Source organism: Corvus cornix, chromosome 9, assembly GCF_000738735.6.
Source record: "Corvus cornix cornix isolate S_Up_H32 chromosome 9, ASM73873v5, whole genome shotgun sequence".
In the NCBI taxonomy this organism is placed as follows: Eukaryota; Metazoa; Chordata; class Aves; order Passeriformes; family Corvidae; genus Corvus; species Corvus cornix.
In genome coordinates this window covers 16,236,722-16,254,297 of record NC_046339.1, presented here as the reverse complement: position 1 = coordinate 16,254,297, position 17,576 = coordinate 16,236,722, and the positions used below count along the sequence as shown (strand labels likewise).

At 47.6% G+C, this 17,576-nt stretch overlaps 1 protein-coding gene across 1 annotated transcript in view; it reads right to left on the bottom strand.

Moving 5' to 3' along the window:
• Positions 1 to 5,753, bottom strand: part of IRS1 (insulin receptor substrate 1) — a 50,799-nt gene extending 45,046 nt beyond the window's left edge. The window contains 2 exon segments of the mRNA XM_039556631.1: positions 1,184 to 2,883; positions 2,886 to 5,753. Of these exon segments, the coding sequence (XP_039412565.1) occupies positions 1,207 to 2,883; positions 2,886 to 4,745 (3,537 nt within the window). The 5' untranslated portion in view covers positions 4,746 to 5,753 and the 3' untranslated portion in view covers positions 1,184 to 1,206.
• Positions 5,754 to 17,576: the final 11,823 nt, after the last annotated feature.

Here is a 17,576-nt window from a genome sequence, read left to right as displayed (position 1 = left end):
GCATCACACCAACACCAGCCCTCAGTGTTCCCTTCAGCGAGGCCAACAGGCAACACAAATACTGAGATGATGCAAACAGTAGTATGAGATTCACCCCCTAATGTCATTGCATATATTCATAGTAACTGCTTCAACTACTGTGATTGCTGCTGCTCAGGTATGTAGGAAACTGCTAAAACTGAGTGACAGAATTTCCTAGAAAACTACCTGCCAGTACTTGTCTACACAAAAACAAAACACTCTTTACCTTTCATGAAAGGACTTAACACAGGGGCGCTGTACTCTGTGAGCTCCTAACGAGATACATTGTTATGGGCTGCATGAAGTTCCCACTCAACAGAAACATCACACTGCTTCCAACAAGGCTCCTACTCATCTTACATGTCTGTAATCAACATGCAACAACCTGGCAGAAGTTTTTATCGAATTAAAAATTAAAAGCTTCAGGAAGAAACAGAACACATCAATCAATGCCAAAAACACAGTTCATAGTGCTCATTTTTTGTGCTGTTTGTAACACTGTTGTGAGTGTGGGACAGCCACACAGTTATCAACTGAAACACAAGTGATAGATACAATGCTCTAAACGCTTTGAAGTCTGTTTTCATACTCAAAGCACCTTCCAACAAAACTGAATTAATGCTGGTCACAGCCCCATGAGGTAGATGCCCTTAGACGTGCACGTGTTAGCACGGTTCACTACTCCACCCTTAGCCACAAGCGGGATGATTACTGACCAAACCAGGATTACACTAGAAGTTTCCTGTTTCCAGCCCAATACTAGAGGTAACTCGCTTTCACACCCCTCTCCCACACACTTTTGAAGCACTGCTAATTCTGAAAGGTACAAAAAACGTGGCAACACAGTAAGCACAGTATAGCATCCCCGACTGAACAGGAGCATCCAAACCTGCTTTGGAGGCACTCTCCAGCCCGTGCAGATGCGGGCCAGCGGCTGGACACTCGCAGAGATGCTGCGTTCCTGGATGCTTCCGCCACTAAAACATGCTGCAGTGAGGCCAACGGCTCAACGAAACCACCCTAACCCATGGCTGCCCCGGGGGACGATGCCGCCCGCCCCCCGCCCTCGGGATGGCACCGCCACGAGCAGCCTCGACCCCAGCCCCTCCCAGCAGTTGTTCCCGAGCGGAGCCGCGCCCCGTCCCGCTCCATCCCGGCTCACCTTCCCCGGCGGACGGCCGGCTCCTACATCTCCTCCCGCTTCTGGAAGCTGATGCTGGCGTACGCGCTCAGGTCCTCGCCGCAGTGGCCGCTCCCGCGCTGCTGGCCCGGGGGCTTCGGCGGCAGCGGCTGCTTCGCCTCGGCGGGGCCGTGCGGGTGGTGATGGCGGCGGTGGCCGCAGTCCCTCACCAAGTCCAGGTCGATGTAGTTGAGCCCGTTCTCCAGGGCGGGCGCGGCCCCCGGCTCCCGGCGGGAGGCCGCCTCCCCCGCGCCAGGCCGCAGCCACACGTTCTCGAAGGAGGCCGAGCTATGCCGCTTCACCTCCTCGGCGCCCCCCGCGCCGCCGCAGGGGAAGGGTGCCCCGAGCCCGCTCACCGCTCCGCGGGCCGCGCTCGGCGTGGAGGAGAAGGTCTCGGAGCTGTGCCGCCGCCGGCCGCCCTGCGGATCGGCGCGGATCACCTTGGCACTCTGGTTGCGGCCGGGGCTGAGGCTGACGCGGGTGAAGGCGCTACCCGCGCCCAGGCCCCCCAGCAGGGAGGAGGAGCGCGGCGGCGCCGCCGCCAGCTCGGCCGGCGGCCGCGGCAGCTCCGGGGACGCCGCGGTGGCAGCCGCCGGCGGGGGCTTTTCGGGGCCGGCGCGGCCCCCCCGCACCTCGGCGTAGCCGAGCAGGCGGGCGGGCGAGCCGGGGGACGGACTGTCGGCGCAGTCCGAGCAGGAGCCCCCGCCGGCCGCGGCACCCCCCCGCTGCATCGCCACGTAGTCCCGGCCAGGCCGGGCCGCCCGCGCGGTAGCGAAGCCAGGCGGGCAGGGGGCCCGCGGCGGGCCCGGCTCCATGTTCATGTACTCCTCGGCGGCCTCGCTGCCCGGCGGCGGCAGGGCCATGTTCAGGGCAGTCGAGGGGAAGGGCGGCTTCTCGCCGGCGATGAACTCGATGTTCACGTACTCGCCGGGGCTCTTGGGCTCCGGGGGCAGCAGCACGGGGGGCTGCTCCCGGGCCCGTGGCAGGGTGCTGGCCTTGGGGCCGCCCAGCGACAGCCGCGTGGGGCGCGCCAGGCGGCCCTTGGTCTGCACGGCCGTGTCCACCTTGCGCGGGGGCTGCGCTTGAGGCGGGGGGCCGCCCTCGGGGCCGCCGCCGCCGCCGCCCAGGCTGTCGCTGCTGGTGGAGGAGGACGAGTCCTCAGTCGCGTAAAGGAGGCGGCTGGAGCCGAGTGCGATGCGGGGCTGAGGGCTGCCCTGCTCGGCTGCCCCCGCCGGCCTGCTGCCGCCCCGCCGGTGCACGTGCTTGAAGGAGCGTGGCAGCGAGAAGTAAGAGTAGATGGGTTTGTGGTGCGCTGCGGTGACCGCCTCCTCAACCCCCGGCTGCCCCGCAGCCCCGAAGTAGCAGTCGGGCGGAGTGCTGGTGGTGGAGCCGCTGGCTGGGGACATGTTGATATAGTCGCTGCCACCGCAGGGGAGCTTCCCCTCGTTGCTCTCCACTGAGAGTTTTGGGTGGTGGCCAGAACCATTTGTCCAGATCTTGCCGTAGCCCGCAGAGCTGTTGTCCGGGGAGTAGCTGCCACTGGGGGACATCATCATGTAGCCATTAGAGTCCACTGTGGCTGGAGGGTGGCGACCACCCCTGCCAGGGTTGATGATCTGCTGTGGGGCCGACACACTCTTAGGACTCATGGGCATATAGTCACCACCCTTGGGCCCCCCCCCCCACTGGGCATAGGGGCTACACCAGGTGACATGGGCATGTAGCCATCATCCGTGTGCGGGGTGGGGTTGGTCCGATGATGGCCACTGTCCATGGGGTGCATCTCCAGGCACTCCTCTGGGTAGGAGTGAGTGGGCACAAAGGCTGAGTGGCGGTAGGAGGGCAGCCTGCTGCTGCCACAGGGGTAAGAAGGCAGCATCTCCGTGTACTCCTCAATGGAAGCCACAGAAGACTGCGAGGGTGTCTTCTGGTGGGAGATGGTGGGCGAAGTGCCTGCAGAGTGAGTTCGCTTCCTGAATGCCTTCTCCAAGTCGGCAACCTCCTCACTACCACCTCGAGGACAGCAGGGTGTACTAGGATAGCGGGGTTGCTGCTGAGGGTGGCAGGTTCGTGGGATGAAGTGGCCGTTGGGTGCTGCTAGGCTGCAGCAAGAGGAGGTGGCCTTCCCTCCCATGCAGATGTAGTTGAGGTCTTCATCACCTCGGGCAGGGGGGGTGTGTCCCAATGAATCAGGGGTTACACTGCGAAAAGAGCTGCGAAAGTCACATGGGCTAGAACCATACTCATCAGAAGAAATAAATCCACCATCACTAGGGGAGCCAGAAACTGAAGCACTAGACCTTCGTGGAAACAGGCAGTCTGAGGTGGAGCCATGGCCACTGGTGCTGCTGGATGACAGGCTGACTGGACTGGTGGCTGAAGGAGAGCAGCGTGAGGAAGGCATTGGGATGGACCGGCTGTGGTTGAGTGGAGGATGGAGCCTGGAGTTGCCACGGTGTCTGTGTGAATGAGTCCGGTTAGCACTGGGACTAACTGGGCTACCATCCACAGAGGCAGGTCTTGACATTGTGCCTTCCCCATCACTCGATGCTCGAACCCGGAAAGAGCTGGGTTTGCCACCTGTACCTCCACCACCGGCAGGAGAAGTGGCCGTGACACTCTCGGTCCTGGACCGCCGACTGAGCCCCACTTGGCTCGGGGGAGGGTTGCTGACATGGTGCCTGCTGCGAAGGGGCACAGAGATTGGGTTGGAACAGTTTGAGGAGGACTGGCTCTTGCTGCGGGGCCGGAATTCCTCACTCATGGCTCGCATGGCCTCCAGGATAGTTTCATGCATGTTCTGTGCCACCACTGAGTCATCCACTTGCATCCAGAACTCACCAGGTCCGGTGACAGCTGAGCGTCCCACCTCAATGAAGAAGAAGTTCTCAGAGTGACCACAGCGGCGGATATTGAGCAGCTGCAGCACCACAGCAGCCGCATCTGAATTCAGCTTTACAAAGCTGATGGTCTTGTTAGTCAGGCACAGGCGGTAGATGCCAATCAGGTTCTTTGTCTGGCCTAGGCCCTTAGGCTTCAGAATTACTTGCCAAACTTCCTTAAAAGCTGGACCAGGGGCTACCTCACCATAGCTCTCCTCACCTGCTTCCCCCAGTCCTGTGCTGCTGCCTCCAAAAGTGACATCGCTGTGGTGGTGGTGGTGATGGTGATGGAGGTGGTGGTGGCCCTTGGCCCTGTTGTGCAACTGCAGTAGCGCTTGGTACCAGCTCTCCTGCTCAGGTTCGCTGTCAGCTGCAATGGCAAAGTGCTCGTCCTTGGTGTAGAGGGCCACCAGGTGCTTGTTCTTGGAGTCAGCCCGTTTGTTGATGTTAAAGCAGCTTTCTAGTGGGATGGAGCGCTTGGGGGCCCCTGACTTGTGTCTCCATTTCTTTTCATTCTCATAATACTCCAGCCGGGCAGGTCCAGACTCACTGGCTGCCCTCAGCACGAAAAATCGTTTATGCATGCTCTTGGGTTTGCGCAAGTAACCCACCTTTCTGACATCTGAGAAGAAGCCCTCGTTATTATCCGTGGGGCTGGCCATGATGAGAGGCGGTGGAGCTGTTACTGCAGCTCGCAGTCTGCAAGACCCCAAAACAGCCAATCCAGCCGGGAAAGGCAACCACCTAAAATAAAATTCATGCAACAACAATTAAACAAAAAAAAAAAAAAAAAAAGCTCAGGATCCTCTTTTGAGAACGGGACGGGGGAGGGACAGAAGCAGGGTGAGAGCAGCTGTTCAGTGGCAGAGGCAGCTTCCAGCACCAAATCAGAGTTTGTGTTGCTGTTTATGCCCAAATCGCGCTTAGATGGGTAAGCTCGTCCTTAAAAAGTCCAGTCCCGATCAGTCCTGACGAAAGTCTCGTCCCAAAATCAGCCGCCGGGAATGAGAAACGCATCTTCCCTCGCAGGGGTCGGGCTCCGGCGGGGCCAGGAACGGGGCGGGGGTCCCTTTCCTCCGCTCCCTGCTCCCCTTCCCCGGCTCAAGTTTGCCTCCGCGAGCAGCGATCGCTGTTGCAGATTAAATATCCTCTCGGGGGCGGAGATTGTTTTGCAAAGTCCGGGGTTTGCACCCAAAAATACACGCTGCTTTCCCCTCTCTCGCCCTCCCCCCCAAAAAGAGAAAACAAATTTTAAAAAAATGCCGCCCACAATACAACCCCCCTTCCCCAAATATCAGCGCCGAGGCTGCTGCTCCCGCTTGTGCATGCGGAGGAGGCTGGCGACCCCATTCAGTCCCATCTCGTTAGGCAGAGAAAGTGCCATTTCCACACGCGGCGCAGCCCGGCAGCGGCGGGAGGGGAGGCAAGCCCGAGTGCCGAAGGAACATCCTCTCTTCCTCCTCCTCTTCATTCCAGGCGGCAGCGCCTCAGCGGCCGGCGGCGCAGCCCCCTCCCGTGCCCCAGCCCACCGGGGGAGCGGGCACCGCAGCGGCGGCTCCTTCTCCGTCGGCTTCTCCTCGGAGTTTCCCGGCGCCCCGCACCAAAACAGGCGGCGGGGGCCGCGCTCGCCAGTCCACCCCCTCCGCCCGCCGCCGCGACTCAGGCTCACTCCAAGGAGAACAACACGTGACGGCGCCAGTGCGTGGACCATCCCCGGAGCCGCCGCCGGGCTCCCGGCCAGCGCCGCCGCTCCGCCCTCCGCCCTGCCCTCATTCAGCGCGGCCGCGGGGCCGCCGCCGCTGCGCCCCCATTGGTGCCGCCGCCTGTCCGTCACGGCGGCGGCGGCGCCCGGCCGGGCTGGGGCGCGGCGCGTAGTAAAGAGGCGTAGACGGCATTCAGCGTCGTGTTATTTATACCCGCCGCCGGCGGCCTCTGCAGTGTGGCGGCTCTTGGGCCTGGCCGGGTGGGGAGCTGCTCCCATCTACCCGCAGCCCTGGCCGCCGGCCTTGCTGGGAACGGAACGGAACGGAACGGAGCGGAGCGGAGCGGGGGGTGCCGCGGGTGCGGCCGTGAGGCCGCGCCCGCCCCGCCCGGGGCTCGTTCCGCTCCTCGTGCTCAGACACGGCCCCGGCGCTGCCAGCGCGGCCGGTCCCCAACAGGGGCCTGGCGGGACGGGGGCGCTCGGCACGGCGCTGCCTCCATGGCGGGCGAGGCCGGGCCCCAGCAGCGCTCCCCCCGGCCTGCGCAGGGTCTCGTGTCTCCCCAAGTCGCTCTGTGCTGAATTAAACGGAGCGCGCAGCGGGAGCGGCCGTGCCGGGGCTGGACGTGCCGCGCCCGCAACCCTGCCCTGGGCCCCGGGAACAAGTGCGGGAACGCTGCGGCCGCATCCGCTGCTCAATGCTGCCCTCTGCGGGACAGCCCCCGCCCGCCCCGAGCTGTTGTGGGCTGTGATTCGGGGGGCTGGGTGGGGCTTTGGGGGTGCTTTTGGTTTTCCCTGCTGACAGTTAGGATGGGTGACCCTGGACAGCCGTGGAGGACAGCGGGGCTCTAATCGCCCTGCGCTGGCACTGCCCTACCCGAGCAGACTGACTGCAGCTGGTCAGAGATGAAAGCACCACAGCAGTGCTCTCATCTACTTACTCTTCAGGTTAAAATTAAATACAAAATTACACTCTCATTTGAATTCGTGTAGGTCCAAACATGGGATAAATAAGTCAGAGGCTTTTCTAATGCATTTGCACTACAAAATTTCCTGCTGCGCAGATCATGGTCATACAATTATTTGAGAGGAGCAGTTACCTAACAGTTGAAACACACCCAGAAAGGACAACAGGCAGTAGCACAAACCACCCTTGCATATTATCTTATAGAAAACACCATAAAGCACAGAATTGTTTAAAGGTGTTTGCCAAACACAAGATGACAATTTCTAACACAAAGCAGAGTCTAGCTGGTAAGGAGTGAGAGAAAAAGACAATCCATGCTATAATAATAACCTATGTCATCACCTCATTCTTTCCTCCACACCGTAGCTCATCATTACAAACCCAGATATTTGTATTGAAAATAAATCTGTTATACATACCTTGAGATAAAGATTAGTACAAACCAAGTGTATTTCTATCCTCCAACAAGTAGGACAGGAAATTGCTCCCCCAGCCCACACCATGGAGCTGTGGGACAGAATTGCAGCCCCAAGGCATATTAAGATCAGCTATTATTAATGAAAAGGTACGTTTTGTGAGAAAAGGGCACCATCCCCATACATCCATGGCTAAAAGGTCCTGTGGCAGGAGGATAGCTCCTAAACCTCCTCTCCCTGTCCCTTCACAAGCATGGGAATGCATGTTTGTGCACAGAATGTACGTGCTGCTTTTTTAATTAAACAATTTGCACATAGTAGGTAAGGTTATTGATATTAAATAATAACTTTTATTTGCTCTGCCCCATTCTTTGTCTTGGCAGGTGTTACACTGATATGCACATGTAAATGGAATGATCTCTTGATGGAGAATAACCACCATCAGATTGGTATTGTGTTGCACCAGGGAGCATGGATTTGGGGGTAAAAGCATGAGACAGTCCTATAATCATAGAATTTCTTGAGTTGGAAGATACTCATAGGGATGATCAAGGCCAAATCCCTGCTCCTCACAGGACTACCCAAAACTAAACCATATGATGAAGGGCATTGTCCAAACAACTCTTTGAACTCTGACAGACTTGGTGTCCTGACCGCTTCCCTGGGGAGCCTGTTCCAGTGACTGACCGCCCTCACAGTGAAGAGCCTCTTCCTAACGTCCAATCAACTTCCCTTAACAGTTTCATTCAGTTCATACCATGTCCTAGCCACAGCTTGTGGGCAGACAGTATATTTGAATGTGCTCCATTCAGCTTGGGAACATTCTCTTCAATAATAGCTGATTTTGCAGATAAAGTCTGGTTGTTCTTATCTGGTTATCAAGGGGATTCAGTAAATGTTCCAGAAGTGTTTTCAAACTTTATATATAGATTCATGTCCTTTGCCCAGCAGAAATTACAGGCAATAACACACTTCCAGCATATTTTGAAAACTATTTTTTAAAGTTAGTTTGCATCATGCCAGACCACATCTTGGAATCGTTTTCTTGCTCTTTGAGTTCCAAAGTTCTGAAGTACTGTGCTCCTCTGTGAGGTACATAAGTGTGCACACCAGCACACTAAAGAGAAGAATATGCCCTTACTTTTTCTATTTAAACACTCATCCTGCCTTGACCATGAGTGACTGAGAATTCAGACTTTGTAACTAATCGCAGAGCAGTTCAAACCAAGACAATTCTATGTATAAATATCTATAGCTATCACACTACATCCATGTCTCTCTATACAAGAAATTCAGCTTCAGTATACAAGAACAAAATTGAGGTTGCTTTTCTAGCAACCTGTATTTCATACAACTAAGTTTCTGCAGTACCCTTTGACCATCCCCCTATTCTGAACACACACCTCAGAATATATACATATATATCTCCATATCCATTCTCTTGGAGACAACATGATTATTTGATACAGAGAAGGGAAAAGAGTATAATAGAACAGATAAGGATCAAAGTTCCTAACTTTTTTCTGCCCTAGTAAGTGGTTGAAAGATTAATTTAGCACAGGGTAATCTCATGAGGCATAAAGTGCTTGAGACAATTAGTTCTCACAGTGTCTCTACTGAACCTGGCACAGCAGATCAGTTAGGACTGGGAGATAATCAAAACTTGTGTTTTGGTAATGCTCTGTTGGTGAAATGGCATCCCAGGATGGCAAATGCAAGAATCCAAAAGTAACTGAAGAGGTAGTGCTGCTCTAAATTACAATGAAGGCTGGTTTCTCTTGAAGCCACCTTTACCTGTTCACATATAGATTCTCAGCCAACTGCAAAAATGAGTGAAAGTAGAAGATAAGACTCAACATGCACCTTTGATACAGTAAGGAAAAAAAACACTGCTCATTTATCTTTTCAGGTGACAGTCACAGGCTGTTGTTTGGTTTGTAATTTTCTTTTTGCCTCTGCCTTCAACTACTTTTATGGCTCTTTTTTCCCCAACCTTTCTCTCCTCAGACACATCTCTAAGCACTTTGCTCACTTTCCTATGTATCTGACTGTTCTGTTAAAAGGGTGTTAGACTTGTTATTGCAATCTTCTAGAATTTTAGGGTCCACTAAAAAAGTCTCTCTCACAAGGATGCAAACCAAAAGGAACATTCCCCAAAGGTGAAGTTACATCACTGTGTCTCTAAAGAAAGCAGAATGACCCTTGTTTACCATCTTCATCCATTCACCTTCCAGACACAACTGATCTACAACTTTCTCCCTCTTATCCCCACTCCCAGTTGCTCCTAAAATGCCTGATCTCATTTTCCACACCAAACTCTTCAGTTAAAACAACTCTATTTCTAGGCAGACTATAATGCACAACAACAACAAAAAAAGACAGGTCAGGAAATCAAAACTTTCTGAATATTATTTTCTTTCATTTCCTACTGTGTAGGAATTAAGTTGTCCAGGAACAGGAAGAATGAGCTGCTCTGCCAGGGAAGGGGAGCCAGGTGCCAAGGGGCAGTGACCTCCCCAATTGCAGCCCACTCCTATATTGCACCCAAATAAGGTGAGCAGGGAACACTGTTGCTTTTTGGATGTAAAATTTCTCTTACATATAAATAGAATTTCCTGTATTTCAGTTTGTGGCTATTGCCTTTCATCCTGACCCTGGGCACTATAGAGAAGAGCCCAGTTCTTTGTCCATCACACCAACACAGGTATGCTCTGAGCCTTGTCCCAGGGTTGAGTTGATTACAATATTTTATTTATTTTAAGCTCATTTGTAGTATGTACTTTTCTACAATCAACAGTAAGGATGAAATTCACATAACCCCTCCTCCAAAAATAGTGTGGCTGTCTCTAAACCAGTGAAATCATTACTTAAGTAAACAAGATGCTTAATTTTTCTGTTAAAAGGAATGGTAGTAATATCATAATTACACATTTTGTATCACTGACTTCTACTGTCATCTCTTTGAGGCAAACCAAGAACACATATGGAATGACTAATTAGAATCTTCAAATGTATTATATTAAATTATGTTGACAGCTGTATCCCACTATGACAATAATGAGAACTAGAAAAGTTCAAAGCATCTTTTCTATACTTCACTTATTAGGAATTTTTCTATCATGTATTCTCCAGTTCGTGTGTAAAACACCGTTACTCATAACAGCATTTAGAGCACATTAATTATATGAAATGTTTAAGTTATGTTCTAGTGATCAAAATTAATTCATACAGATTATAATTTTTTGTACATTACTACCTCCCCATATAGCTTAATGTGTCTCTGTTTAAAGAGGCCAGAAAAGATAAAACATCATTTCTACGCTTTCCATTGGGGAATATGGATATCCCAACTGAAGTATCACTAAAGCTCAGTAAGACTTTTGGATAATTCCCGGGCTACACTGATCAACCTTCAGCCAGCTCTGCCTCTATTATCTTTGTATTTCCATGCTGTAATATGTTCAAAAATTGTAGTGATGCTTCACAGATTTTTTTTTTTTTTTTTTTTTTTTGGTGCTTTAATTCTGTCTCCTTCACCACAGACAAAATTGCCTGGAGCATGAATTTCAAAGCACAGAATCTTTTATCTAATTTATAATAAGTTTTGTCTGTGCATTGCTTAGAGCAATGGTCTCAAGCAGTTTCTGACTGAGCAAGGGAGTTTCATAGGTCCACAGGTGTTCAATTTGGGTTTTTTACCACAGCGGCAAAGCCCACAGAGGTATGAAAATTAAAGCCAAATAGAAGGTTTTACCCATGGTTATTTGGTGACAGCAGCAGTCTTAGTCTTGCTCAGTCAGCTTTATTTCATCTTTGAGGTGTGAGTGTTTAACCCTGAATGATAGATAAAGCCGAAGTTTAAAAAAAAAAAAAAAAAAAAAAAAATCCTGCTACTGCCCCCAGTGCCATTTCACAGCTACAGAGAAAAAGGAGGAAACATGTTAATCCCTACAGGATCCCATGGGGCAGATCCTTCTGAGGCAAGAACCAGCTCCCTTTTCCCTTGCTTTGCTGCAGAGGAGTGAAGGGAACCAGGCTGTGCTGAGCCCCCCGCTTCAGCTGCGTGCCATCGAGGTGGGTTACCCCGGCTCTGGGCACCCGTGGCAAAGCACGCAGAAAGCATGCATGGCCCGGAGTCAGAGCCCCTGCCCTGGGCCACCGGGACACTGTTGTCACCAGCTGCCTTTGCTGCTGGCCTTGCACTCAGTCTGGCTTCAGGGCTGGTTACTTCTAAGCAGGATGCACTACAGGTGTTTGAACATGACTGATTCCTCAGTTGTTTTTGTCAAGAATGGGAGACTGAAAAATGAGATAACAGAGCAAAAGAGTAAGCAATGGTTTCTAGAGAAAAAGGAGTACTACTCTGGTTTTCTTCAAAGATTTTAGCAGTGGAGCTAATCTAAAGACCCGACTTATGTCCAGTGATAGTGGGAAAATTCATTGATTTTTATCAACCTGAGAAGACATGGACTCATTTCACAGGCTCCAGCTGTGATTGAGATTTCCTTGAGCTTTCCCTTGTGTGATATGATCAAGCTTAATCATGGCCTGCTGATCACAAATGGAACATATTTCTTGGTCTCTGCTCTTTCAAAGAATTACTGAAGGTTCAAAGAGTTGCAACAAAGCCGCCTTGCGCTATGTGATGCTGGGCAATAAAATAGTGAGCTTAAATGCATGCAGTAAAAAGCAATTCTGACTTTACATATTTAGTGACATGCTCCAAGTTAGTTACAGCTACTTTTGAAGATGGTCTTGGAATTGTAAGAGCTAGCTCTTTAAAAACATCAGCTCAACACTTTTGCAGTCAAAAAGCAAGTAGAAGATTAGAAACTATCATGTAAAGGAGAGAAAATAGAGAACAATTTTTTTTTTCCATGTGCAACCTATTGTGCATCTTGTCCTTGTTTACTGTGGAAAAAAAATTCTACTTTCTGGTCTTGGAAACAATAATAAAGAATTGGAAAAAGATAACAGTAAATGATCAAAGATAGTGGAAACTGAGCTAGCAGGCTGATATTTTTCAGACTGGATAAAGAGTGTCTGAGAAGACATGTGACAGGTACTTAGAAGTATCATTACTGGCATGGAGAAGGTGAAAAGGATTGATTGTTCCAATACAAAAAAGAACATGGACTAAAACTAGAAGGTTCAAAACAAAGTTACTTCTTTAATGTCAATGAACCTGTGAAATCATTGCCACAGGATGCTGTGACTTGAAAAATCAGTGTACAAATACTCAGGAAAGTCTGTCCATGCAATAGAAAGACCACAGCCAGCTCCAGGACTGCAGAAGATACAGAAGCTGGGAATATGCTCAGGGAAGCACCACTGTTTATGGATCTTATTCCTGTATATGTCTTTGTCACCAAGGCGTACCTAGATGGATCTTGGAATAATGCAGCACACATGCTTATGCTTTTAAGATTAATTCCACTTGGTCCTGTAAGAGTTCTTTGATAGCTCTTCGCACTTTCCGTGTTTGAATCCGTAGCCTGGCTATGCTATTTAAGAAACACACAGGGTTCTACACAGTGATGTTAATTCTGCATTATTTAAACAGGAACATTTTAGGCACCTGCCAAATATCCTACTCGGTTACTGCAGTAAGAAATCCAATGGTTTTTTTTTTGAAAGGCTACTGGACAGGGAATGATTCAATGACTTGCTTAGAATCCCACACCTCTCCTAAACCATACTGTCTCAACAGTTTCTGGGACAAGACCCAGAGAATATTCATATGCTCATGTGTGATGCACGCAGCACTGGGTAGTAATTTCACAATTTATACACTGGTTTTCATTACACCTTTCATGCAAAATGCCTTTGCATATTGGAATAAATCTCCCAGGAAAGGTAATTGGGACACCTTCCATAACAAAGGACTTTTCCAGGATTGTCTAAACTGGACTCATCTTCTAATCACTTTAACTGGAAGTAGTTGTTACCAGTCTTCCTCTGTTATTCCTTCCTTTTTGCAGATTTCTGCTGAACATTTTTAACCACTACCCATCCCCATGAGGAGGCCTTACATCAGGGATGAAGGTGTATGGGAAAATACTCAGCGACAAGTTACCATCCAAAGCCTGTTTTCCCCTTGATTTCTACATGCACCTGCAGCTGATTCAAGTGCGGTCATCAGATGCAGGTTTTAAGTGAGCCCCCTTTAAATTTTAAATATAAAAACATGGCATAAGCCCACTTACGCATGTTAATTACTGTGCTTTATGTTTTAGTTCTTCTCAGTTGCCAGAAGGTTTTATCTGCATTTGGGGAGGATTTTCAGGGTGGATGGCGGGGGGGGGGGGGGTGTATAAAATACTAAAAATATTTACTTTCATATTTGCCCACTGATGAGTAAGTATGCCTGTAAGTTCATACATTTTGTCATGCAAAGGAAAGCACTAAAATAATTTTAAACCAATGTTCACATTACTCAATTTTCTTCATGCTTTCAGGACTCAGCATTTTCTTCACTGATGTCAGACAAAAAGCAAATTTAGCAAATCTTAGACGCAATACGATCAATTGTTTTGAGTTCTGTCTGCATGAAAGAGCAACCCAAACTACATTTCTTTTTAAAACACTATTCAAATTTTTCCTTTTCCAGGCTGCTCTGAATAGTCTAGTCAAAATCCATTAATTTCTCTCAACTTCTACTTCTACTTACTGCAGGTTTGCTATTTAAAATGAAAGGCACCCTATGCATTTCAAATGTTACCACAATAATTACCATTCAAACAACACATGCCAAATTAGAGCAGTCATTTTTAGGGACATCGCTGAAGAAGCTGTTTTCAGCCTAATGGAAGTTAATAACTGCTACTTACCTGGAACATCATTACTATTATTGCTTAAATAAGGTCACATTTAATTAGTAAGTCATGAGCAAGACTGTTCTTTAAAATGCCTGATCCTGGTTCCTGCAAGTATTTTATAGACTCAGTTGAAGGTGCAAACCAGCAGCAGGAGGGAGATCCTGCATGGATTACAGATGCTTCCCACCAGTCCTGGCAAACACTTCAGACTTGTGGGCACCTCAAATGACAGCAGTCACTCAGAACTGACCACCTACCCTATAACATTTAAATGTCTTGGTCACTCCGAAGAGCTGGTTAGAAAACACTGATATCTCAGATTAGAAATACTAATCTGATTCAAGGGACAGAATATCTGATTGTGTATTTAGCAATGGGGTTTAGGGTTTTGAATTTCAGGAAGGCCAAACAATGTGGACTATATTTCCATAAACATATGCATCAATGGGGCTGAAATCAATGGGGATCTACTCTGTTCAATGGAGGATTTAGTAATGGTAACAGCAATTTCAAAAACAAAAGAGGAATAAAACACCACATGAAGAAATCTTAAGCTCTTCTGCCTTCTTAAAACATTATTTGTCTATTTGTAATATGTCAGACAGCTTAGAATTGAGCAAGACACTGGTCCCAAAAAGCTGGTGGTTTTGCCCTGTAAGTTAAAATGTGGTTATGGGGTTTGTTAGGTTGTTTGTTTGTTTTTCAATTATTGTAGAATTTTACATAGATTAAATTACTGAAATACTCAGAGTTTGGTTTATTATATGCCGAATATGTGCCAGGCTCAAAAAAAGACTGTGATAAAATAATGGGGTTTGGTTTTCATCTTCTTTCCTCCATCTGATGTGGTTTGAATTAGAAATTACTTTAGGACTATCATAAAAAAGGTCCAGTTTTGTCTTTTAGGAGCAAAGCAAACAACTTGAATGTAAGCAACTAAAAGCTGTTTACCAAACCAGTATGTGTGTTTATCCCTAAATAAATCTGTCACAGGGCTGTTACATAATTTGTTTCTAGTGAGTACTTTGAAAAACTGCTATTTAACAGATACTGGAACTTCCTTCCAAAAATTGTCTTTTGAGATTTTTGTGACCTTAACAGAGAAATATATCCTTTCTGAATATGAGAAATAAGGAGATAGGAAACAGTCTGCCATCCCAGTACAATGTTGATCTGGCCATAAAACAGTTATTCAGCTCATTTTTTAATTTTTTTTTTCTGTAATATCAGTTCAAACTCTTTTTCATTCATAAACTGAGGAGATCCAAATAACTGTTAATTCCAAGGCCAAGGTAAACTGTTCCTGTTTACAGGGAAAATATTCCAGCAGAAAGAGTATCTATAGAAAGAAAAGGAAATACTAATTTATGCACATATGTTTATATAGAAAAGCTGTATTAGTTGAATTAAGGAAAATCTCATTGAGTAGAATGAGACAAAAGCCACTAACTGAGAACATTAGAAATCAAGCATTCACCCAGGAGTTGAATTTTTAAAATTCTTATAGCTCCTTTAGAAGACATAGACCATGTCATGCCCAATTGACAGAACCTCTAAGTTACATAACAGGGATAAAGGGCTCTGCTCTGTCTGTATGAGAGTTCTCAGGCTCTCCTCCTCCTCAGCCAGGATCGGTACTCACCCCAAGATCTGCATCTTTACAGACCCTACAGCTACAATTTAAAAAAATCTGACTAGCTGTTAGCATTGGCAGATGTAGCCACTTCTCTCAAAAATTAAGCCAAATTATGAAAACTACATGACATCTGGTCTCCTTCATGTGAATGCTAACATTAGAAAAAACTATTTGCTGCTCTAATACTGCACACAGCATGACACAGGTAATAGAGCAGGATTTCCACCTCTTTCAGATTGATCCTATAAACTGAAACTTAAAAAAATGATCTGCCAATTTCATTTACTTAAACTAGCTTTTTTTTTTCAATTTTGGATACCAAAAGCCAGACTTTTAAAGAAATGCAGGTACTTAATTCTCTTCAATTTCAAAGAGAACAAAGAAAGTTTGTTTCAAGAAAGGTTGCCCATGAAAATGCTAATAAGTCATTTGCAATGCCAAGATTAATTAATGAAATAAATTAATTTTGCTGTGTACTCACATGCCAGCACACACAAGTATTAATGACATTCATACTTTTGAGTTAAATACGACATAGTGCTTGAGTTACTGCTATCAAGTGATTTCTAGTGCGGACAATTATTCTGTATCTACTTGGCATGCACAGAGCTACAGCAGCTCCAGCCATTTCCCAGTCTCTGCTGACAAACAGGTCTCCACACCTATTATTCACTGCTGGCTTTCTTAACCCCTTTAATGCATTAGGAGGTTTTAGTTGATTTACATAAATACATCCTCCCCTCCTATTATGTTATTACCTGCATTAGATTATTTTTTACAAAGCATTACTGGGGATTATTTGCAGCCACCAGATTCAGAGAACACTGTCCTTGCCATACAGTCCAGAAAAACAGAATTGACAGCCACCCTGTTTCCATGGTCTCCCTATACAGATTGACATGCTGGTGTTTACATTCAAAGTACAGCAAGCAGCTGTTTTTACCCAAGACATGAGCCCAGCTATGGAGAGGAGGGTCTCACAGTGGGTAACATCTGCATCTGTTTTTTCTGATACAGACAGGAAGAAAACATTTATCAATTGATGGATTTAAGTAGACTGAAAGGAGCCAGTAAAGTCCAACTGTAAAATCTGGGAAAATCCGGATGGTTATTAAAGGGGAGAGAGAAGGTGGTAAAATAGATTGCTTGTATTTGTTTGATTTTCAGGGTTTCCCTTCATGTAGCCACAGTGGTTAGGAGATGTGCTGCTCAGCCCCATGCGCAGAGAGGCAGGGCCACACTCTCGACTTTGCATCCTGGATTTGCAGAAATCCAGACCTAAAGACCCACAACTCAAGGGCTGAGTTGCAGAACACAAAGCTGAGTTTTCCTCATTCTATAGAGGTTTTTATGTATGAAGCTGCAGGAGTCTTATCTTTGTTCTCTTCTTTGAGGGCTTAGTTAAAGGACCAGATTTTAAGTAGCAAATTTGAAGTAGTTCCACTTAGTTTCACACCCAAGATCTCCCCAGGTTTGCATCAGTTAGATTTATCTAGCTGTTTGGATCACTTCTGTATTTATTGTTTCATGTTACAAGTACAAAACTAGTGTAAATACCGTGAAGTAAAAAATTTGGCTTTATTTGGTATGTTTTGCACCCTCTCATTTCCTTGTTGTTACTGTCAGCATCCAGACACCCCTTCTGTGCCCATTGGCAGTTCCTCTGCCTCTCAGAGAGAAATCTTTAAGGATCATGAAACTTCCCAATTTTAATATTTTCACCAAAAAGAAAACATGAAAACGCTACTAAGCCTATTCCAGTGCCTACAGATTGCTACAATTGCCTTACTTATCCCCCTTTCATAGGATTAAACTATAAATACGAATATAGTTACTAGAATGATTTGTCTGGTTTTTCTGCTATTTCTAAAAATAGCACCTGGGAGATAGGAACAAATTAATTTGGAATTTCATCAGGGACAGGATACCTCTTGGGCTTTTTAAGCCTGTAAAAATT